Here is a 24,598-nt window from a genome sequence, read left to right as displayed (position 1 = left end):
GTCCTTCAACAACTTATTCTACTTCGGTACCTATACCTATCTTCCCTTTCTCCTTAATCAACCGGAGGGGATATAGAACACACTCCATCAAGCCGCCGGGACCAATGGCTTAACATGCTTTCCGAAGCACGTGTTAATATCAGTTTGAAAAAAGTAGGTACGTTGCTACCGTAGCATTGTTGCCTACCAAAATACGTTGTCATGACATTACCCATAAAGTACCACGGTTATCTACCTACGTACTTACGGTCAGTACTTACACCCTAAACCCTGGACAAACTGCACGCAAAATAAAATAGGAAGATAAAACTATACCTACACACCTAAGTACAACTTTATTTTAGAATTTATTGTATTGCCACTGGGTTTTCTTTACCAACTATGTTGAACTCTGAAAAACAAATACTACGGGACACTCTCAGTATCGCGTCTGGCACAAGCACGTTTTTCGAGATTTTACACTAATTCAAAGCGACGGGTCGCCGGTTCTATTCCCGGCGCGGCACGCTGAACGGATGCTTCAGATGTTACAGTCGTATTATTTTATTATTATTATATTATGAGTTACATTCTCATGTTTATAAACAGCGAGAATTATTAGATGATGGCTGATGATAATTATTGGCAGGTGATTTGGCAATTATCTATAATTGAATTCGGGTAGGTATCAAAAAACTGATAACTAAGTAAATACTAAAGATAAGAAATGTTAAAATTTTGAAAGGCTAGACTCAATGTGAAAAACTAAATAAATTACGCAGAGATTGGCGTTCAATAAAGAACACACCTCTACTCAAAATTTTGTGGCAAATTGGCAATAGCACTTAGTTTGAAGAAGGCGGAAATATAAGATAATCATATAGTGGATTTTAAGAGGGTTTCAATAAATTAATCAGAATCAATCAATCAATCTTTCAGAAGGTAAGTAAGTAGGTAATATTTTGATGAATGTGGGAGAAAGCAAGAGATAAGTGTGTCAGGATCGAAGCAAATGGAATTCCGTAGTCTCTGCTTACTCCGGTGGGAAATAGGCGTGAGTTTATGTATGAATATATGTATGTGTGTAAGTAATATTTAGTAGCCCGGGACCAATGGTACGTGTCTTCCGAAGCACGGAATCATCGTGAAATCAGGTGCTGAAGCACCTGCCTGTGATGTCTTAGCCAAATAAAGGACAGTCTCATACAGTGATTTCGACAATATCCTCCACCAACCAACCCGCAATGGAACAGCGTGGGGAGTACGCTTCATTCCTCCTCTGGTTGATTGAGGGAAGGGCTGTGGCCAACAGTGGAACGCATATAGGCTATTTATGTTATGATATGTGTAGGTAAGTAATATTTAGCCCATCAGCCTGCAGTGCACCAAATAAATACTGGACCATGCCACTCGGCTGGCGCCACTTCGGGTCAAAGGAAAAAAGAGTCAAATAAGTAACCTTACGTAACAAAGTTCAGGAATTGTACCTACTTACCCGACTACTCTGGTTTGGTCAAAGTGACTAGTATTATTGTATATACCTTATGGACGTCCTCATTTAGGCCTCATTAATAAAAAAAGTACAAACTAGGTACTTAGGTACTTTTACTTAAATAAAATGAAAGGGTCAAGATCGGAATTTCGAGAAATAGACAAAGTTGCACCTAAAAACAGAAGCTTCGTAGGAAATGCTTATATTTCACTAAGTTCTAATTCCAGACATCGTAAACTTCTAATTTCGACATCCGCGCTTAGTTTCTGAACAACATAAACTTTTCACAACCAATTACTGAAACGCTCTATATTCATTTACAACTCGGCTATTATAAATAATACACGGTGACTTGTCAATTATTGCCCCAAAATCTTTTGCCGCGTAAAAAAGAAACTTTTAATTTTTTACTTTATTTTTTCAAGGAGCGGGCGGGAACTCTTTGAGCCACGCCTATGTGCATACTAAGATTCAATTTAGAATTCAACGGAAACACCCATTGACTATAAGTTATTTTAAAAGAAATCCAGATCCTCTTGTTTAAAGTTTTATTTGCTTTGGCATGTAAAAGTTCATGATGATTATCAGAGGTAGTTTGAATTTAGGCCTTGCACTCGAAGCATTATGAATGAGAATAGAGCTTTTAAAGTTTTAAGAGGTGTGTTCAAAATCTTGCAAGTTTTTTTCAAGACACACACATGTTTTCAAGACGTTTCAGAAGCCAGATCGGGGTACAGACTCCATTAGTTCGCACATTAGGATAAGTTAGTCGAATTATTTAATTAAATAAAGTAATTCAATAAGGTAGTGAATTAATAACAATTTATTTGCGCCGCCGTCCGATCGTGATCTTTGTCCAGTTTTGAATTGATTTTAAATTATTGTGACTGTTTTCAACCTGTAATAATTTATAAATTTTATTTTCTAAACGGACGATTTTAGTGTAGATTTATCTGAGTAGCAGTTTTTGTTATGGAACAGAGTAAAGGTAAGTTTTATCAATAAGTATCTTGTGAAGTTAATAACTAGCAAATTGGATTTTAAGACGAGTACTTACAATGTAATTAAGTACCTATACAAACGCCAGTTTATACTCAATTATTTATTGCATTCCATGTAGTAGGTACTCGTAGGTACAATGAGGTGTTACATAGGCATAAGAACAGCAACGTTGAAGGGAAGACAAGAAGTGTGTATTAAAATTTATCATTTAAAAATTCTTCTACAGTGTAATACCTAGCTCTTTTTAATTACCATTGTTTTTAGATTTTTTATAAATAAATTAGCTTTAGTTCCATCTGTTACGTACTTTGGGAGCTTATTATATATAAGTAGAAATACGTATATTTTAAAGGACATTGCTAATGGGGTCGTGGTGTGTAATTCTAGCTTAGAATTTATCAATTATTAATTTGCCTTGGTGTCGAAGCGAATAGGTGTAGGAAAGTCACTTCGTTTTTTTTTAAAAGACGGGATGTTTTTTAATAAATTTGCATATTTCCAATATGTAGATGGTATTGTTGATAAGTAAGACGAACAATTGATGAAAATGTGTTTTGCAAGATTCAGTTTGCTTAACCTCTTAAGGTCGAGATTTCCAGACACAATAGTTACCTAAACAATGGGGTTTGGATTTTATAAGGACATTCGAACTTACGAGTTTGATGTTACCTATAAGTACTTAAAGTAAGTCTTTTTTTTCTGCTTAATGTTTTGGTGAGCTTGCTCTGTAGCCCCAGAGGATGACACCGTAGCCCAACCACGCATGTGCATATTTAAGCATAATAGGTATGTGTGGTTACAAGTGTGTTTTTTTAACATTCTTGGATATTATTTTTGAATTTAGTCTTTAATAATGATCTTCTGTATTTTGTGAACAAAATATTTGCGATGAGAATAATTATTACTTACCGAAAGAAAATGATAGCTGGATAATTAATAGAGACCGAAAGGTTTTCACACTACGTCCAATTCTTATCCGATACGAGTCCGAGGATGACGGATAGACGAAAATTAGTAAGTACTATAGTGGAGTCAATGAAGGGTTTCACTTCTAACTCTAGAGGGACAGGTCCGATTTTGATTATTTTTTCTTTTGTAGGTGTAGTTTTTTTATACCATTTAAAATCAGAAACATTTTGAGAGGCAAAAGTACCTATTTTATTTTTAGTATTTATTTCATTTAAAGTATTTCATAGTTAGGTAAACGACTGATACCGTTAAACCACAATATTTCGATAAAATAAAAATAAAATATTTATTTGCGCCACTCAAGATGTTACTGATTTTAAATAATATAAAAAACTACACCTAGGTTCAAAGAAAAAATTATCAAATTCAGACCTGTCCCTGGCAAATTAGAAGTTAGTTAGTCAGAAAATAAATTTAAAGCTCATGTGAAGCTTACTTGTAATGTAAAAAAGCTTATTATAAGATTAATGATTACCTAAATGATAAAAAAGGCTGGTATTAAATGTGTACATTGATTTAAAAGATGTGTTGCTGTTGCAGTTTCTTGTCTTTTTTTCTCTTCAGCCATAACACCTTGCGAAATGACGTAGATTTAAAAATGTTAAATTGACCATTAAATAAATGAAAAAAAGTGATGTGGAACCGCCCAAGGAAAGACGCCGCAACGCCGCCGCCGCCGCTTCCTGAGAATTTTTACGCTCACCTCTTCTCTATTAACCTAAGCCCACAATATTTTGACAACATAACATAAGTTCACGACTATTACCCCAATTGGAGCAGTCAGAGGTATATCCATCGCAAAGTGAACTAAACACACCTCACCGAGCTTTCTCTTAGACCAACGTGACAGATGGCAAGCTGTATCGAGCTGTAATATAAGACTACCGAGTGTGGCTCACAGGCTCACAGCGTCTGCAGCGGCAGCGTGTGTCTTAGTTTTATCTAACAGGAATTGGCTGTACATAGTTTTTTCCTTCCATATGCATCTTTTATCTTTGGTTTTGGGTATGAATGATGACCTTTGTTATTACAGTCAGGCACAACACATCTTCCACTCATTATTATTCTTTTTTTTTTAATTAAGATGGGTTTGCTCTTGACTTCGTTCTTCCACAAGAAGAAGAGATCAACGTTGGAACGAGCTTACCCAGAAAATGTCTATTCACCCGTGATTTAAAGGACCCCAGGTTATAAGAGTCAGGAAACACCGACGCCGGCAGCCCATTCCATTCCTTGGCCGTGCGCATTATGAAGGATGAAGCGAAGCGCTTTGTGCGGATTAGTGGTATGTCAACCAAGTAAGGATGGTAACCCGCCGTACGTCTGGATGTCCTCAGATGGAATGGACTCCGACTTCTGATCAAAATAAGGACAAGCAATATAATTTGATCACATATCAAGCAACAATCACTTTTATTTATGCCTCTACCATTACATTATATTTTATGTATATAATAAATTAATAACTTATTGCAAGTCCGGTAACGGGGTTTCGCATCGGCACGCGACGCTCTCCATTTTAATTTCGATAAAGTTTTTTTTTACCTTTGATGGGTTTGCTCTTGGCCCCAGACTTGCCCGAAGCCATTGACGAGGTCTAAGATGGAACGAGCTCGCCCAGAAGGTGTCTATTCACTCTGGCCCTGAAAGCACCCGGGCTATATGCATTCGGAAATACAGAAGACGGCAAAGAATTCCACTCCCTAGCAGTGCGCATAATGAAGGACGATGCGAAGCGCTTTGTTGTCAGTAAAGTAAACCAAATCCCAATGCAGAATTCAGAATTCAAATATTTGTCATCCCTCTGGAGAACACCCTGGCTTTCGTTTAAACCAATGGCTAATTAATTGAAAGTAAAGGAAATAAACTTATTGCCCGCGAAATAGGGTCAGAAGTATTTTGCCCATATCCTACCGGATTACCTGCTGGTTATATTTCATATTACAAAACACTAGAAACACTTATCGTAAGACCAGGCGAGCATAAAAACGTATTCCACGTGTGCTGTTAGTTGCCTGAGGCGTGTAACCGATAGCCCTGCGCATATGCCGCTCGCGCTCTACCAGCGTTTGCGCACAACAAGGATCTATACACTGCGCCCGCCGGTGCGTACGCGGTTGATCGGGAAGATTCTCATGCGTTCAAAACGATCCATTGTCTCTTCATTATTCTAAAGGTCACTTTAGCACTGTCATACTTAAACAGCCTATATTACGTCCCATTTCTGGGCACAGGTCCCCCTCAATCAATCGAAGGGAGTATGGAGCATACTTCACTACGCTGCTCCACTGCGGGTTGGCACAGATGATTGTAACGGCTAATTGGCGGACCAACGGCTTAAGGTGCCCTCCGAAGCACGGAATCATCTTACTTAATCAGACAATCAGGTGATTCAAACTTGTAATGTCCTTACCAAACAAAGGACAGTCTCACGAAGTGATTTCGACAATGTCCGCATCGGGAATCGAACCCGGACCTCCAGATCGTGAGCCCAACGCTCTAACCACTGACAAGAGGCTGTAACCGTCGTTCAATCGTATTTAACTTTGGACTTGTGCATTAGAATTTGAATCAAGTATGTGAGTTTTATGTTATGTTTTGTGTCTTTAGAATTACGATGTGAAGTTATCGCAGTACTAAAAAAGAACTTTAGTCGTTTCGTAGAATTATATCTCCTCCTGCATCATTTCGCTTCGCTTACCTGACGCTTTATTGTTACAGACACTTCCACAAGGCAAGACCCAAAAACCTTCGAAGCGAAATCGAGTCACTACAATATTCCCCAGAATTACCAGGACAACAACCTGTACCAGATGATCAAATGCCACGAAGACAGCCTTCTAAGGCTCCATCACCTCACAGCTGGTCGACAAGGCTACGACCCAGCCTACCAGAATGACTTGACCTGGTATTCCAAAGACCTACAACGGCAATACAGACCAGACTTGCTGGCCTATGAAGACATGAGACGGAAGATAGACGAGGCCAAGGGAAAAGAAGTACAGAAAGAGTCGGAAGAAGAAAGGGAGACGAAAGGAGATGACAGAAAGAAACCAAGAAGGAATAGGACGACGTTTACGAGCCAGCAGTTGGCTGCGCTGGAGAAGGTGTTTGAGAAGACGCACTATCCTGACGCGTTCGTGAGGGAAGACCTGGCGTCCAGGGTCAACTTGACTGAGGCCAGAGTGCAGGTAAGGTGGTTACTGCTGCGTTCTACAAAAATTGTACTTTAATGTCTATTTAATAAATAGTGAGCGTGTCATTTTAGTTTAAATAATGTAAATAAGGAAAACATCGTGAGAAAACCCACATTTCCCAGAAATGCATTTTCGGAGATATGTGATCTAACCTGTATTGGGCTGGTTTTCCGTTCGGGGGTTGGAAGGTCAGACAGGTAGTCGCTTCTGTAAAAAGCCGGACCTGTCAAATCCAGGTTAGGTAAGCGAACCCTGTGAAAAACGGGATAATGCTAGGGGCGACATAGTAAAATCTGGAGATATAATAAATTATTTCCTTCTTTCGCAGGTATGGTTTCAAAACAGACGCGCCAAGTTTCGAAGAAACGAACGCTCAGCTCTATCAAGTCGTAGTTCCACTAGTCATAGTACTCCTGAGCCTGTCCCTGTGCCCATCGGGATCCCGCACCAGACAGACCCTCGGCAAGATTTCAGAAACCCTAAGGAACCTTGGCTGCATCACTTCCCTACCAATAATTTGAACTTCAACCTAGGTTTGCCTATTGCGAACCCAGGTTTATATCAAAATGATTATTCCTTGATGATGCAGAATGCAAATAGACAGTACGTACAGAATTCCAACACTTTGATGGGACAGAGTATGGCGGGCTATGGGAGTACTGGGGATAACGCGTACGGATCGTGCGCAATCATCAGCGGCTACAGTGGATCGCTTCAACCGGCTCATCACAGCTCTTATAATCTTAATCTGAGACTGAGACCACATGATTTCAGCATTAATAACATTACTCTATGATTATAACATTATATTTAAATATTTTAAATTATATTATTCAATATGAAATATGTTTCATTTATTTCGTTATTCAAAATTAACGTTTCATAAGAAAAAGGACTGCGCCATACTTGGCTGTATATCTAAAACTCTTTGCTTCTCTTTCGACAAATAATGATTAAAAGTAATAAAATGTCAATGTCAATTCCACTTTTTTGCCGGTTGTTTTATTATTTTCCGTAGTTTTGTAAACTTTAGAAATTGAAAATAAAGCAAACATTTATTTGGAAATCGGAAATCTTGAATCTACTAAATTAAGACTGTATCAGGTGCTACTAAGTGAAGTACGGCGGTGTATAATGACATATAAAGTGTTTTTAAGCATTTCTATCGCTCTCGTCTCATACTTGGTGTACGGTTTTTATACTAGCATGAAAAAGAAGTCACCTCGGAAAGAGATTCATGAAGCTATATTCTTTTCGCCGGGAAACAATGGGAATATGAAAAAAAGTAAATATTCCCGGTGTATGGTTACTGAAAGCATGGAGAGATTTTTGTATTATTTGAACACACCACGTTATACGTTAGACATTTGCATGTATGTGATGACAAATTCAGATATTACAAATGTAGTACTAAAACAGCACTATAAAGGAGTGAAGGTAAGACTGATTCTTGATGCTGACATGGCATTTTCATCAGGATCAAGTTTGAAGAAGCTAGAAAAGCAAGGGATTCCTGTGCGATGGATGAAGTCTACAAACTTAATGCATCACAAGTTCTGTTTGCTGGATGCATGCAGTGATAATCCTGATGTAGTGCCTGTTGTCATGATGGGTTCATTAAATTGGACAAACCAAGCACTGAATGGTAATTGGGAGGATGTTGCGGTGACGTCACAGCCAGACCTAGTGAGACAATATAAGGAAGAATTTGAAAGACTTTATGAACTTTTTACTCCTATTGTTAATTTGGTATAAGGTTAACATAGGTTCTTTATATATAGCTATGTTTTGGTACTCTGATTTAAACAGATTTTATTGAATTGGTTATATCTAGAGGTATTTTTCATTATTATATTTAATGCTTGTATAATTTGATAGTTGTCAAAGTAATACCTACTCCTGGTGTTTTTCTCATTATGTCCTGCTGTCAAATTAATCTTGTATTTATAATAGAATTGATTTTATAAGAAGATTTATTAAGTGCAAGTGATTGTTTTGTAGATTGGAGTATTAACATGTGATTTTATTATTTGAGTTGCTTTTTTCTTATGTCATTGACTAGATTGTAATAAGGAAAACTAGAAAGCTGTATTTTAAGTTTAAACTAACTGCCTAGCAGTGCTATTTGTATGGGTATTAGGTATAAAGTAATACCTACCAAACTTTTTTTCTTATAAAAATTAAGGTTCTTGGTACAAATTAAAGTGATTTGATTTATCTATACTGCTGTTTTTTTTTTGCAAAAGGTACGTTAACTTGTAGCATTAAACATTTAGATTCAATAATTATAAATAAAAATTGTTTTTTGGTACTTAAGAAGTGGTAAAATCAATTTCAATGCAGCAGGGTTGTGGAGTATGCTCCACATAAGGGGTGGTGCCTGTGCCCAGCAGTAGAACTTATATAGGCAGTATAAGTTTTCTATAAAAGTGGTAAAGAACACCTAGAGAATATTCCGCAAGTTTTGTATCAATATTTATTATATCCAATTTTGCTGTTCTTTACAATAGTTCACTTTCTTGTTTTGCTTATAATTGAGTTTGAAAACCATCTATCTATACTATCATTAAGGGAAACATAATAGTAACAATATTCTTCCTACAGAGTAGGTTGTCCATCTTTAGATACATGCTAGTGTTGCCGCTCGATAGTGCCCTATCGATAGTTTTCGATCGAACTATCGATAGTTTACCAAAAAACGATAGTATCGATAATTAATCGATAGTATCGATAGTTAAAAGATGAAAAACTATCGATAGTATCGATAGTTGAAAAACAAAAAACTATCAATACTATCGATAGTATCGCTCTTCGATATTGCGCAAGCTATCGATAGTTTTGTATGATCGATAGTGACCTTAATTTCGATAGTATTGTAAAAAAAATCCTATCCACTCCACTTAACAGTGTTTTTTTAAGTTTAGAGAATTACCTACTTCAAAACCAAATATCCACTGCAAAAACACCCACGTAATATAAAATATATTAAATACGAGCTTTAAATGGTGTGAATTGTTCCACACAATGCTACATTCAATACTATCGAAAATAAGGTCACTATCGATCGTACAAAACTTTCGATAGTATCGAAACTATCGATAGTATCGATAGTTTGCGCAATATCGAAGAGCGATACTATCGATAGTATTGATAGTTTTTTGTTTTTCAACTATCGATAGTTTGTCATCTTTTAACTATCGATAGTATCGATACTATCGTTGCTTATCAATAGTATCGCCAAAAAAAAGCTATCGATACTATCGATAGGCCTATCGGTTGGGTAGATGATTTTGGCTGTTTACTATCGATAGTAAAACTATCGATTTTTCGGCAACACTAATACATGCAGCTAGTGTTGCTGAACTATCGATAATTTCACAATCGATAGTTTTTTTTAAATACTATAATATTTAGTATTTTAACACTATAGTATTGCTGCCGACTATTGCAAAACAATCGATACATCTATCGTTTCTAGGAGTTTCGAAAAAAAAACCTCTCTCACTTCAAAAAAAAAATATTGATTTTGTCGATTAGTTGTTTTTATTGTAGGTACCTACTAAAGTAGGTATTTATACTTAGTACCCGTTCGGGAAATAGATAATAAAATTACAAGCACGTAACACCGCATGTGACGTGAGTATTTTGCTTGAAAGAGGTCACGTCGAAGATTTAGGAGAACGCGAGGCTCCGTGCGGAGAGGTATCAAGGGGATCGCTTTTTAGCAAGATTGTAAGTGGACTCGAACGGGGACTGATCTTCATATAGGCCGAATCGTCTTTTATCGACGAGCTTTCTGGTTCGTCTAGATTTTCTACCTTTACTATTTTTTGTTTGTCCACCCCACTTAAAGCATTTTCCAAAAAAGCCACCCTTTTCCGTGTGTACCGTAATTTTTCTCGAAGATTTTTTAATTCTCTATTTTTTAATGAAACTGCTTCTGTTAAATCGATGATCCTCCTACACAAGCGTTTTTCCGTTGGCGAATCGTAGTCTGAAGGACTTCCTGGAAATTCTTTCCTTTTTTTGGATTGCGTCGATTCTGTTGATATGCTGGATTCTGTGCTGGATTCTGAGCTCGAATCATCCGACTTCTCCCCTGCGCTCTGGAAATAGAAAACTTTAAGAACCCAAACTATTGTTGAAGATCATAGGTAATAGGTATATTTAGCTAAACTCATACTTAATAATGATACTGAGTTTTTTTTATTTAAAGATCGCATCTTTTACAGAGTCGTATAGGTATATTGAAAAATTGGTTGTAGTACCTAATCAAAAAGACAACAAGTTCAAAGAAGACTCACCAGAAGAGGTAAATGTAATGTCGGGATTGCCGAACCTAGCAGACGACGCCGACTTTTTGTCATTACAAAACAATCTTTAGTAAAATGACGTGAGCAAATCACACTGTGTTTTGATGGAAACCAGTTATTTCGCCTTGTCACATTAATCCATTTTTCTTTCATTTTAGGATGCCGTGGGAATCTAAAATAAATAATAAATAGATAATAAAATGTTTAAAATTAGTGTAAGGTGAAAATAAGTAGCTCGATTTATCGATACGAGTTATTATTTAACGCAGTGCCTACATCACTACTGAATAAATTTGCATTTGTATATCAACATCAATCGCCACCAAGAGTCAAAATGGCTGTTACAATGCGTTCGTCATAACTATGATGAAAAACAAAAAAGAGCGTCCCTCCGTAATTTTTACTTACAGGTGAAATGTAATCCCATCTTTCTCCAAACTCGATGTTTGACTTGTTTTATCACACCATCTAATGGAACAAGGAGCCATGTTACAACTATTTTAATATATTTTTAGCAGTAGCTTATGTCTAATGTAACGTCGGCGGTGGCCGAAACGTGACTGATCGATCATTGTCGAGCGGCAGAGTACACCTGATTTATAAGTCCGATGCGTTGACATGCCACATGTCGTACTTTTGGTTTTAGGTGTCTAGCGATTATAATATCGATACGGTCAATCCGTTTTCAAACTTAAAGCTAAATATATACAAAATATCTAAAATTATGACTAATAATAAAAAGTCAATCCTTCCATTACGAAACCTTGCCAGGAACTTTTATTAACTCGGAAATGTCAGTGTCAGTTGCGTTTTTTAAAATTATTATTTGAATCAATAGATGTCACTAAACAGATAAATTAAAGGTGCTCGTCTTGTACTCGTCAAAGATACGGTCTTTGGTGCTCGTAATGTGTTATCTCTTTTTGTCTAATTGTTTATAACAAATATGATAAGAATTGGTAAACGAGCTGATAATGCTATTATGAAGTTCAGTGATCAAACTTCAAAGGTATAAAATTAGTTTCTACTGTGCGTTTAAGGCGTAAAAGTATTTATTAAAAGCAGTTATTTTTACGGTTAAAATGGTGGCTGGCATGGTTGCTGGAAGATTGGCCGTAGTTACAGGTATGGAAGACCTCAAAAATGTTAACCAAGTAACTATTATCTCTAAATTAATATTTTTCCTATAAGTTCCTTCTCAAAATCACAACCTGAAATAACAGTTTAGGCCTTTACATTTGGACCTAAAGCTTGTTTACTAGTTGGAAGTTTATAATAAATAAACAAAATGTTTATTTTATGAGTTGTTAATATGTCAGCTAAGCAGATTCTAGGTCACACAACTTATAAAGTTTCCCATTATATTAATCCTTTAGGTGTATATATGTATATGTATAGAGTGTTTTATTCTATTACCTAAATAATCTAATTCACATTCATAAATGTATCCAATACCTAATATAAAAATTAATATATCTGTTGTAAAGATAAATCTAAGGTGTACCTACAGTAAAGGTATTACACCTATTATAATTAAACAAGATTTGTTGAAGCATGCCAAAAGTGGCAATGTTTATTCAGGTTATTCAAACCACATTTCTAAACTGTGACATTGTATCTAACTTGAAGGACAAAATTACAGGTGATAGGTGATAACCTTTTGCTATAAAGGTCATGTTTATCTTGACATATAAATACCAAAAGCCTCTTGATCTGGAGTTCATGGGTTTGATTCCCGGTGGGGATATACAGGAAGATCTCCTGATTGTCTGAAAGTAAGATGATCCATGCTATGGAAGCTACATTAAACAGTCGGTCCCAGGTACTATTTACTTAGTAAGTATGTACATAAGCCATGTCAGGGGCCTTTGGCAGTTCAATAGTAACTGACACCAGGGTTGATGAGGTTAGTACTCCACCTCACAACCCAAAAGTATAGTGACGTTGGCATGATCACCCAGATTATTCAAAGACTCATCATATTTTTGTATTGTTAATAGGTGCTGGCTCTGGTATTGGACGGGCAGCCTGTCAAGTGTTGTCCCGCGAAGGAGCTACCGTTATAGCTGCCGACAAGAGCTATGACTCTGCAGTGGATACTATCAAAACACACACCGCATTGGCCTGTGGTGCTAGTGGTAAACGGTTTTATAATGATTTTTTTTATTTTGTAGTAATGTTATTAGGTTTTTGTTGTGATTATGTTAACCTGATCATTGTATGCTCAATACCTCCTCCGTAATGGCCTCCATGGTCCTGTAGTTTGAGTGTTGGGTTAACGATCCAGAGGTCATGGGTTCAAATCCTGGTAGGGTCATATCACGAAAGTCACTTTGTGATCCCTAGCTTGGTTAGGGCATTACAAGCTGATCACCTGATTGTGCAAAAGTAAGATGATCCGTTCTTCGGAAGGCACGTTAAGCCTTTGGTCCCAGTTACTACTTACTCATGTAAGTACACCAGTATGGATGGAGTTGATAATCGACCTCACAAGTGACAGTCTGACACAAGAAGAAGAGACTATAAAAATCATTATTCCAGACATAGGTGACCACACAGCTGTAGAATTGGATGTGGCTGACCAGGCATCAGTAAAGAACCTGGTACAAACCACTCTCAAACATTACAAGACTCGTTCCACTATAGTGGTGAACTCTGCTGGGATTACCAGGGACAACTGGATGCTGAAGCTTTCTGACGAGGACTTTGATAATGTTATGGACGTAAATTTAAAGGTAATGGTAAACTTTGGTTTTAAAAAAATCAATTGTCTGTGAGATGTTTGACTATAGAGCATCTTTGGTCTACAATAGACAAATAAAAAAAATTCAAAAATATGATGATTTTGCTTTTTACGAGTTACGAGTGACTTACAAGGTGGATTGACTCTATTTTTATTATTAAGCAGATAGATTATATGTTACAAATCCATCCACCACACATTAGTCAAAGGCGGATCCGGGGTCATGGGGCTCTTGACCCCCCCACCCCGGGCAACAGGTTAGGTCATGGGTGGCACAAAACATTTTTATCTAATTCGCCACGGAAATGGGCTGTCAGCGACCTGGTGACCCCCCCTTGGCATAAAAGCTGGATCCGCTCTTGCCATAAGTTCTGTCCATCCCAATAGGATTTGCAGGATTTATATCTATGTGTGAATGGTGACAACCCTACTGTATGTATGTTTGTATTAACCTCCTAAGGCCGAGATTAAGTTTTAAATCGAGTGGTTTCTCTTTTTCAGGGCACCTTCCTGATAATGAGGGCATTTGCAAAAATAATGTCGGAAACTCAGACACCAGGGTCCATCATCAACATATCCAGCATTGTAGGCAAATATGGAAACTTAGGTGAGTTACATAAACATAATGGTGCTAATTCCTGTAAACACCATCTAATTTTAATTTAAGTTATATCTGTCATTTTCTTATCCGCCGAAAAGGAAAGGGACGGGTAATCGACGAGCATAAAATTTATGGAACACACGTCAATTTTAAGCACAAATCTAAACCAACCGTCTAAAAATTTTACATCCGTCAATAACCCGACACAGTTAAGTAGACAGCACGTGAAACGGATTGCATACCAGCGACGTACCTTTTGATTCACCCGGGTTATTCATTCATTTACTCATTCTTCCTAAAATTAAAAGCTGTGAATCATCCGTCCCTTTCCTTTTCGACGGATATGAAAATGACGGATATAACTTAAAATAAAATTAGGCGGTGTCTGCAGGAATCGGGGCCATTGTTCATGCGGAATATATGCCGCCTATCACGCAGAGTAAGTTAGTGTTGCGTAACTGTCGATAGTTTTACAATCGATAGTTTGATATAAAAAGGAGCATCCTATCGATATATCAAAACCTGACAATAGTAGCGACATAGTACAATACTATCGATACTATTGAAGCTCACTGAACAAATCTGGTGGTATTCGACGTCCGTACCGTACAACCAGCGGCGTAGCGCAATTTTGCCGCCCTTTTATTTAGATATTTCAATTTACAAATTACCACACATTCTTTTGTTTTAAATTGATTTACGTTTATATTCGTTACGCGCGTTTTTTAAAATATGCAAAATTATTTTTTACTATATTTCTGAGAGATTTTCTAAATATTTTTTTCCGTAAGAACCTTATACAGATTATTAGTAAACTACAAAAAAAAAAACAGCCAAATCAGTCAAGTCGTTGTTATGCTATGTCGTGACAATGGAAACCGGGTTTCATTTTTATATACAGGGTGTTAGTGACATCGTAACGAATACTCAGGGGGATGATTCAGACCATTACCAGTTAATATCAGGTCGAATTTTTCGTCGCAAAATTCATGATTTTTTTTTAGTTTTTTAAAATTATTTTCAATTCTATACTTTTGCGATGGAAAATTCCACTTGATATTAACTCAGAATAATCAGCTGAATCATCCGCCTCAGTATTCGTTACGATGTCACTTACACCCCACACAAGTACATACAGTAGCCATACAAGTAGGTATGGGTATTAGTGACAACGTAACGAATACTGAGGGGGATGATTCAGACCATGATTCTGAGTTGATATCAAGTGGAATTTTCCATCGCAAAAGTATAGAATTGAAAATAATTTTAAAAAACTAAAAAAAAATCATGAATTTTGCGACGAAAAATTCGACCTGATATTAACTGGTAATGGTCTGAATCATCCCCCTGAGTATTCGTTACGATGTCACTAACACCCTGTATATTATAAATTGTGAAATTTTGCCGCCCCCTAAAAAGTGCCGCCCGGGGCGGGCCGCCCCCACTATGCTACGCCGCTGCGTACAACTAAGGTTCGCTTGGTTCGAGCTCTGGTATTTTCCATATTTATGTACGGTGCCTAAACTTGGAGCTTTAAGAGCCGCGATTGGTGGTGTTGGCGTAGGTTGCTACGCATACCTTGGACTGCGATACGAACGAATGAGTCCATATTAAAAGAGCTCAAAATCACGATGCGGCTCTCCTCAATATGCCGGAAACGTGCTCTAAGTTTCTTCGGACATATTATGCGGTCCCCAAAGCACGGTCTGGAGAAGCAGATCATCGTTGGGAAAATGGATGGCAGACGTGAGCGAGGAAGGGCACCTACGAGGTGGTCTGACACCCTGAAGGCGGCATTTAGAGAGTGGTCCACGCAGCATATAGCCGTACTGAGTGGAAAACCATAACCTGTAGTCGCGATCCTCAGCAGTAAGGGAACGACGAAGAAGAAGAAGAAACAAAACTATCAGTAGTTGTCCAACAAATTATTATTTTTTCTTTTTATGTATGGCAATACTTTTTCTCCTCTTCTACGATCGACTGCAACGTAATTATGTATTTTTGTGTGCCTCTATTGAAAATATAACGTGGTCAATTCTAAACTCGCCGTATTCTTTACCATCTTCTACACACCAACCAGAGCACTAAAACGTTTGCGTGCGATAATAGTTCAATACTATCTCAAACTATCGATAGTTTGATAGCTATTAAATTAATATATCGATATTCTTTACACAACACTAGTACATAATTATACTTATACAAAAAAAATAAGACAACTGTGATAGGTATGTGTATTATGTAAAAACAAAACATCTCGATAGGTATTTAGATATAAAGATAAAAAATATATACTTTTACCACAAGTATTAAGAACATTAAAGATACGGCACGAAAAAGTGCCTTATCTAGAAAAAACAACTATATTGGGCATCCCAAGTAGCAACCGATTGTCTTAAAAGAGAATTGTAGATATCTTGAAGGCAAGTAGACTAAATCAAACCCTTGTCTTGGATAAGTCTTATATGTCTCCAAGATATCCCTCAAGATATCTTGAAGATACAGTTTAGTAAAAGTGGGCACATACTTTAACTCTTATACAAGACAGACTTAAGACAACGCTAAGTCAGACTTAAACCCTACTTTAGACAATGTTCTTGCATATTCTAAACTTAGAATTCTTGTAGTATCACTTAATACCAAGAATGTATACTTGAAGATATCTACAATACTTAGTTAAGACTATAGGATTGAATTGCACTGAGTCAATTGTAACTTAACGAAGTAAAACTTCAGATCATACTAAAACGATTTTTACTTCACGCGTCTTTATTTTAGAATATAATGGCGAACATTTATATTAACACAAGAAATGAAGACTGTAAGAAAATGGCGTCTAAAATATTTGTTAAGTTGTTTTAACAAAAAGGTTATTCTACCGTTTCACATACAGGAAATTATAAACGCATGATTGTTTCTCGTGTAAAATCGATAGAAAGTGTTAAAAAACAGAAGGGCCTTTAATATATCAGAAAAATAATAATAAAATTTGGATTGATTATTCAGCAAATAAAAAAAATGGTGACATATAGTATAGAGAAATTCATTTTCTATTAATATGTGACAGCTGAACGCAGTAATTGTTACTACAACAGAAATATATATTAATTTACTTCAGTTTTTGACGATAATATTGTCAAAAAAATATTACATGTTTTCTTCCTGTAAATGCAAAATGGCGTTAAGTAATATTTTTCTAAATGAAGTAAGACTTTAGAAACAATTGATTTCGTAAGAATCAGTTTAGAAAAGTAAAGTCAAGTTGCACTTCATCAAGTACTAGTTAAGATAAATTTTACTTCAATTGTCTAGGAGTATACCAACTTAAGACAAAAAGTATTTAGTGAATTCCTACTTAAAACTCTTATATCTAAAGTGATCCTCTATTTTGATTTAGTAAAGTAATGTCGTAAAATCATGTTTGTTTATTCTGTGCCAGAATCATCTATGTAACAAGTAACAATTAAAATCGAACAAGCTTAAAACCTATGGAAAGTATGTTTGTTTGAGAGGTAAGTTTTTCGACTCGTGGAAGATAAAAAAATATTGTTATGCTGAGTTCTTACTTGGATAGGAATGTGATTTACTTAATTATTTAATATTTATCACAATTGGAACTAACAAACATAAACTCAATTTGCTAATGAGTCTCCGTGCATACATTCTCATAGGTACCTACATGGTTCGCTGACGCAAAGTAGGTACGATCACCGCGCTTCTAATTGCCAACGGAAACAATGTGATTATTGTAAAAATTAACGAGTATCCGTTGAATATTGTATATACGAAGAACCCTTACAATTTGATTAACGTCGTGTGTGTGCGCGGTAGTTTCTAATCCCACCTAAAACATTATTGTTAAAAAAGGCGGCCAAATTCCCGATGTCTTTATCAAGCTAAAAAATAAAGGAATCAAATCTAATGCCCACTTTAAATGCATTTAACCATACACAAAACTTAAAATAGATATGTTTTGTTTATGATTGTGAATAAAGCTTAGTTAAAAATAGGTACATTTTTAAAATTATTAAAAGAAAGAATGAAAGAAGAAAGAAAAGTATCTAGACACGCGGTAGCGTGTCAAGCCAAGTTCAAGAAATAGAACTGGCGAGCCGCACCGTGTGTATTATTACACGAACCATTTGGAGCCACTTTTGACCCCCTCATAAATCAAAAACTATTTCACATAAACGTATCAAATTTGGCTCATATATTGAGACTTGTGAGATACATGTAAGTGTTCTAAATTTCATAAGCTTATCTCAAACGGTTATTTAGATATTAATGTCCAAAATCCTCATTTTTTGACTGACTGACTGACTCATTTTTATCAAAACTCTAACCCAGTTCCAGATGACCTAGAGAGTTAAAATTTGGTATGCAGATAGGTAATTAGATGAATATAAAGGAAAAAATAAAAAAAACTGGCAACTTTTTAATAATTAGATTCTATCATGAACGCTTAACATAAATACCTAATTAGTGCCTGTACCTAACTATAGATGTAAGAATCAGTAAGTAATCAAAACTCATGACAGCCGGTCTTTTTGTGGTAGGTATGTAGATTAACTTAACATAACATACAATCACGCCTATATGCCCTATCGGGGTAGGCAGAGCACTAAGTGATCATAAAACCACTTGATGCCACATTTGACAAGTACTTTAAGGGTAGGTAAGCAAGTTGGAACATGTGTTTAGCAGTGATAGGTTGTCAGCTTTTCGCCCACGATACAACACAACTCTCATCCATTTTACTGGCATATTATTTTACCTATAAAGTCGACTTTTAGTTTTGAATTTGTCTTTTTAAAAGGACCCACGCGTTACGAAGATATGTACTTACCTACAATAAGACAGATCTTAGGCTACAATATATTATCTTATGTTATAAGAAGATATGATATGTTATACTGTTACTTATAAATAAATTTCAGGACTGACCATTGAACTTGGCACCCATTTAGATCTCACTTCTTTTGTCGTTGAAGTCAACAACCAAAGCATTGCATAATATTGAACTTGGCTCTCATTTCACGTCTATGTTTATGATTGGATTTATTTATTATTAGACTAATAGGTACCTAATTTTATATTTGAACTTAGCAGGTTTTAATATAAAACTCGATTTTTCATAGTGTAGTGTTGCCGTGCGCTTAGACTAGGTTAGACTAGCTTAGTCATTTTTGAGAAGATTTGTGCGAGACGTAGGTACCTGGGCCGCCACGCGCTGGATCGGATTTGTAAAACAGGAACTTACGATTTTTTGCCAAAATTAAATGATTGTGTTATACCAATCGATATAAAAAAAATATGGCAATGAAGAAGATATCGCATCGCTAACAAAAACAGTGGGATGTGCATTATCACAGGTTAGTTTTCTGTATTTAATATTCTGCCTTCGAAAACCACCAGATCCTTTTATTATTTGGACTTCATCCATCTTTCTGCTTGCTTCTATTTCGATTTTATCGTCCATTGAATAGACTTTTCTTATGTTTTACTTATTGTAGTCAAAAACGAATAAAACAGTCTTGTATAGGAGCAACAAATAATAAAAATTGCCTTAAGTATATCTAGGCAATCAATTTTTACTTTACAAGACTAAACTGATACTTCACTAAATCAATTTAGTGTTAAGTGAGCCTTTAAATAATCTGAGTAAAGTAAAAGAATACTTGTAGACTTAACAGTAGGCTGAGATAAGACTAAATAGTTTTGTGAATACTTAACTTGGTTTTGTGTATTCTAAATTATCTAAAGTAGGATTTGTTGAAAACTATATAGTATTAAAGAAGGAAATGAATTTATGAAGTCCTAATAAGTCCTATTTGATTTGGATAAATCTCACTTTAGCTAAAGTTTAGACATATATGACTTAATCACAATTCTTGATTGCTACTTGGGATTGTAAATATAGTTATCTGAGAATTGACCAGATTATGGAAGAATGAATATAATAAATAACAAGATATATTTGCGAATAAAAAGATAACTATTACGTCACTTACGAAGGACGTAATATACGATCCTAACGACCCGATTACTCTAGCATCTCTAGCCAAGAAAGAATATTAACTCAGAATAATGAGCTGAATTATCTCCCCTCAGTATTCGTTACGATGTCACATACTCCCCGTACACGTACGTAAAGGTGTTAGGGACACTGTAACAAATACTGGCGGGATGATTCAGACCACGATTCTGAGTTGATATAAAGTGGAATTTTCTGTCAGAAAATTCATGATTTTTTAAATTATTTCCAGTTCAACTCAGAACCATGGTCTGAACCATCCCTCAAAGTTTTAGTTATGATGCCGCTAACACCCTGTATAAGTATATCAAATAACAGTACCAAATAAAAAGCTTTTTTTTTTGTATTATTACAGGACAAACAAATTATTCAGCCAGCAAAGCCGGCGTTGTTGGTATGACGCAGTCAGCCGCCCAGGAGTTGGGGAAATTCGGAATCAGGTAAACATATTACTAGAGCCTTTAACGACACGTTAAACATACTGCAGCAACATTAAGCGAAGGCGGTATCGCATTTTGTTATTGACAAAAGTAATTTAAAAGAAATATACCGGCTTCAAAATATTATTGAAGTCTTGGCGCAAATAGAAAGACGGTCGTCCTGCATGTTCCACAATTTATTGTAGTTGAAGCATAATTGTTGCTTGATATTTGGACCATATTTTATGTATAGAATTATGTTGCTAATTACATTGCTTCTCTTTATTTTGAACAGAATAATAATGGGTGGAAGGTGTAATTGTGCCTAGGTGTAATAAAAAGGGTCATCATTTATACCCAAAAACAAAGAGAAATATGTCTGTTGTCCATGAAATTAGAAGGTTAAGGCGATTCTCACACTTCCCCTCATGATACAGCGTAGCGCGTGGATGCGTGTTAGAGAGATACTTACAAGCAACGGAAGAACAAGCATCCACGCGCTACGCTGCATCATGCGGGGCAGTGTGAGAATCGCCTAAACGAAGACAAATCTGTACAGCGCCATCTATATTGTGTTTGAGGAACGTAGCCTGGAAAGTGCCTCATTGCAAGAACCATCGATACTATTGTATTTTTTCTACAATCGATACTCTATCGATAGACGACACTAGCGAGTCCTCTAAGCGCACACTAAGTCGCGGAATAGCGTTCGCGTTGAGACTGCTATCCTAAAAAATGCTTCTTGCTCTTGGGAAGAAGATCTCGACTATCCGTCAATAACAAGCTATTGATTTATAAAGTAATACTAAAGCCAGTCTGGATCTATGGTATCCAGTTATGGGGAACCGCAAAAACCTCCAACACAGAGATATTACAAAGATATCAGAATGGTGTACTCAAAGCCATAGTAAATGCCCCTTGGTTCACAAAGATGGATGAAATCCACCAGTACTTAAACATTCCTACAGTACGAGAGGGGATAAAAGCGATGACCGCAACCTATAGGGACAGGATCGAACATCACCAAAACCAACTTGCCCAAGTCTTAAGCGAGCCACTACAAACAAGAAGTTTGAAGAGATCCTACACTTGGGATAACCTGTAGCAATCTACAGTAATCTTCATGCAGGCATCCCAACAATGGGTGGGCATGCCTTACACGCCAATACTGCTTAGCAAAAAACTGCTTATGGTTGGAAAACCGATCGCAAGTTAGAGAGTGAAAAAAAAATGCTTCTTGTATTTCCAGAGTAAACGCAGTGTTGCCCGGGTTCATCGACACGCCGATCATCAAGACCGTTCCTGACAAAGTGAGAGAAGCCATCCTTAAGCAAGTGCCCCTGGGAAGATTGGGAGAAGCTACAGGTTGTTATTGGCCCCTATTCCTGCAGACACCTCCTATATACCCGTTACGCCCGTCATTTTCTTATCCGCCGAAATGAAAAGGGACAGATTGGCTACTTGACAGTTTTAAAAATTACAGACGTTTATTTTATATCTCTTAAAATATTTTATTTTCCCAAAAAATATAGTATGTATATAGAATGTTTATGTAGTAGGTTTACTATTAAAATAATTATTAATTCATGTTTCAGAGGTGGCCGAGTTGATAGCTTTCTTGGCATCAGACAAGAGTTCCTTCATCACCGGAGCTGCCATCGACATTACTGGAGGCTACTAGACACTACACTCATCGTAGCCTTATAGTAATTCAATCAATCAATCAATAATACTTTATTGCACAACGACATATACATAAACATACGAATAAAAACATAAACACAATAGGCGGCCTTATTGCTAAACAGCAATTTCTGCCAGGCAACCTTAGGGTGAAAGAAGTTTATTGCATTGGACGGGTTAGTATTCAATATTCTTTATTTGAATAGTGAATCACATTCATGATTTTTTTTATCGACAAGACACCCTACCTTCACTCCAGGATAAAAATTAAGGTGAACATTTTTACTTGGATTGTAATTGCTTGAATGAATCCGAGGTTTTGTTGTAGAGAATGAGATGGCACAAACCGCGCTTACGTGGTTTTCACTAGGGAATAGAAGATAGAGTTTGGAAGGGCCATGTGAGCGCGAAACGCGCTTCAAAAAACAAGTATGAGCAAATAGTTCGTACTTCAATTTTGCACTCCACTCGTCCGCAAATTTTACGACACACGTAGTTCCGCGATAGTATATTAAAATGTCGTCTTGTGCATTATAACCTCATCATCATCAATTTAAGAGCCACGCTCTTGTCGGTGAGCATTTTCCATGCTACTTTTTTAGGGAAAAATAGGGCAGTGGTTTCCCTCTTGACTTCCGCCCCGCAGTACTCTGTCTGACGCAAGTGGGATGGCGCCCAGAGTAGTCTATTACAAAGCCATACTAGGACTCCTGTCCTCCGCCTCTGAATGGTACTGACAGTTACTGCTGCCCTCTGTCAGGTTCCAGTCATTATAACCTGCAGCACATAAAATGAAATATCGACTCATGCACGGAGATCCTACCTTATCACAGGAAAGCTAAAAACCTTAGTATAGTCGGCTATTTATCAAAAAAATATTTTTGTATGCAGTATCTTACGAAAAGTAATGATAAAATTGCAGCCTATCACATGAAATATACATTGCCGGTAAAGTGGCTATGGAATTTGAGTAGCAGTAGAGCTGTCGTAGTTATCTGTTTGCAGAAGTAGCATTAAAAGAGAGCGGGGTTGAACCGGCGACGGCCACGAGTACTAATATGTATACACTTTGAAACCATGTCACATTAACTTTTTTGACAAATTAAACTGTAATTCTCATTAAATGTCAAATATGATAGTGCGACAGGGTTCTAAAGTGGGTACATGATATTGCTCATGACCGTACAAAATGCGCGTTAGGGCCTTTTTCATCATCTTTCTTCTATTCCGTGACTTTCACTATTAAGGCGATATATCTTTTGCGTTATAGCACGGTGTGATGGACAGCTATCATACCATCTCTTTCGCACTAAGCTATTCTCTAATTTCTGTCCTGCTGTCATACGCACCACGCTAGAGCGCAAATAGTAACAATACAATCACTATGTTGATAATACTTCTCATACAAGGCCAATTCGCAAAAAAAAGTACGCCAAAAATCTCTAACATTTCTTATCATATAAGTGATTTTTTGCATAATATTCCGATTTAGTCATTATATTTAAGCTCAAGTGTGTCTTTTCCAACCTGTGATATTTACAGTCTAGGTATTTACGAATTGTTATGATTTTGCAAGTTTAGAAGAGTTTTATAGAGTGTACTTAAGGTAATTTTGATAAATACTTATGTATGTATGAGAACAAGTTTTCCATGTTTTTATTGTTATCAATAAATTGTATATTTTGAAATTGTTATTGTTTTTGTTCCCTTGTTGATACGTTAATTTGTGAATCGACAGCCGCCTGTCTTTGCAGTAATAGGCTGCTTGACAACCCTAGTCAAATGAGAAACTTTTTATGAAACGTCAAAACGAGTTTTCTTTAGAGTTTGTATGGAAATACTGTCCTGTGACGTCATCAATAAAAGCGGTCAAACGTCGTACTCAATGTTACTAGATTAAGGATATAATGAAAAAAAAAAAAAAAAAAAAAACTTAATGTATGAATAAAATACGAAAATAAGTCGAAAAGTAAAATGAGATTGATTATTGATCTTAGATTGGCTTCTATTTCTAGATCAGCATTTTATAATGTATCTTTGACCCAGTAAAATACTTATTATGGCTTTGTAGATAAGTATGTAACACTATTTATTTGCGCGCTACTCTGCAATAGGCTAGTTTCCAACTAGTCAAATCAGTCACTAAACATCAACACACGAAAATAT

At 36.4% G+C, this 24,598-nt stretch overlaps 4 protein-coding genes across 4 annotated transcripts; 3 read left to right on the top strand and 1 right to left on the bottom strand.

The window, feature by feature from the left end:
• The first annotated feature begins 2,185 nt into the window (after nt 1–2,185).
• Nucleotides 2,186–7,569, top strand: LOC126380697 (homeobox protein orthopedia-like). Its single transcript, XM_050030287.1, has 3 exons — nt 2,186–2,459; nt 6,164–6,633; nt 6,968–7,569. The coding sequence occupies exons 1-3, from the start codon at nt 2,444–2,446 to the stop codon at nt 7,433–7,435; spliced, it is 954 nt and encodes a 317-aa protein (XP_049886244.1). The 5' UTR covers nt 2,186–2,443; the 3' UTR covers nt 7,436–7,569.
• Nucleotides 7,570–7,629: 60 nt separating this feature from the next.
• Nucleotides 7,630–8,858, top strand: LOC126380947 (uncharacterized). The gene has a single exon (XM_050030526.1). It carries the CDS (start codon nt 7,774–7,776, stop codon nt 8,392–8,394), a length of 621 nt encoding a protein of 206 aa, XP_049886483.1. The 5' UTR covers nt 7,630–7,773; the 3' UTR covers nt 8,395–8,858.
• A 1,145-nt stretch (nt 8,859–10,003) lies between these two features.
• Nucleotides 10,004–11,686, bottom strand: LOC126380890 (THAP domain-containing protein 2-like). Its single transcript, XM_050030474.1, has 3 exons — nt 11,361–11,686; nt 10,944–11,124; nt 10,004–10,745 (listed from the first exon to the last, which is right to left on the bottom strand). The coding sequence occupies exons 1-3, from the start codon at nt 11,438–11,440 to the stop codon at nt 10,299–10,301; spliced, it is 708 nt and encodes a 235-aa protein (XP_049886431.1). The 5' UTR covers nt 11,441–11,686; the 3' UTR covers nt 10,004–10,298.
• Nucleotides 11,687–11,918: 232 nt separating this feature from the next.
• LOC126380860 (estradiol 17-beta-dehydrogenase 8) lies at nt 11,919–24,120 on the top strand. Its single transcript, XM_050030449.1, has 7 exons — nt 11,919–12,077; nt 12,953–13,090; nt 13,494–13,687; nt 14,197–14,302; nt 20,686–20,770; nt 21,999–22,114; nt 22,345–24,120. The coding sequence occupies exons 1-7, from the start codon at nt 12,035–12,037 to the stop codon at nt 22,428–22,430; spliced, it is 768 nt and encodes a 255-aa protein (XP_049886406.1). The 5' UTR covers nt 11,919–12,034; the 3' UTR covers nt 22,431–24,120.
• Nucleotides 24,121–24,598: the final 478 nt, after the last annotated feature.

The sequence above is a fragment of the Pectinophora gossypiella genome, chromosome 3, assembly GCF_024362695.1.
Source record: "Pectinophora gossypiella chromosome 3, ilPecGoss1.1, whole genome shotgun sequence".
NCBI classification, from domain to species: Eukaryota; Metazoa; Arthropoda; class Insecta; order Lepidoptera; family Gelechiidae; genus Pectinophora; species Pectinophora gossypiella.
This window is presented reverse-complemented; position numbering and strand designations above follow the sequence as displayed.

What these genes read in the sequence shown, in the direction of transcription:
- LOC126380890 (XM_050030474.1), bottom strand. Translation starts at nt 11,440, where the DNA reads ATGGCTCCTTGTTCCATTAGATGGTGTGATAAAACAAGTCAAACATCG. An exon ending in GATGGGATTACATTTCACCT is followed by an intron (nt 11,125 to 11,360) that starts GTAAGTAAAAAT and finishes TATTTATTTTAG; the next exon opens with ATTCCCACGGCATCCTAAAA. An exon ending in CATTACATTTACCTCTTCTG is followed by an intron (nt 10,746 to 10,943) that starts GTGAGTCTTCTT and finishes TTCTATTTCCAG; the next exon opens with AGCGCAGGGGAGAAGTCGGA.
- LOC126380947 (XM_050030526.1), top strand. Translation starts at nt 7,774, where the DNA reads ATGACATATAAAGTGTTTTTAAGCATTTCTATCGCTCTCGTCTCATAC.
- LOC126380860 (XM_050030449.1), top strand. Translation starts at nt 12,035, where the DNA reads ATGGTGGCTGGCATGGTTGCTGGAAGATTGGCCGTAGTTACAG. An exon ending in AAGATTGGCCGTAGTTACAG is followed by an intron (nt 12,078 to 12,952) that starts GTATGGAAGACC and finishes TATTGTTAATAG; the next exon opens with GTGCTGGCTCTGGTATTGGA. An exon ending in AGGCAAATATGGAAACTTAG is followed by an intron (nt 14,303 to 20,685) that starts GTGAGTTACATA and finishes GTATTATTACAG; the next exon opens with GACAAACAAATTATTCAGCC.
- LOC126380697 (XM_050030287.1), top strand. An exon ending in TGACTGAGGCCAGAGTGCAG is followed by an intron (nt 6,634 to 6,967) that starts GTAAGGTGGTTA and finishes CTTCTTTCGCAG; the next exon opens with GTATGGTTTCAAAACAGACG.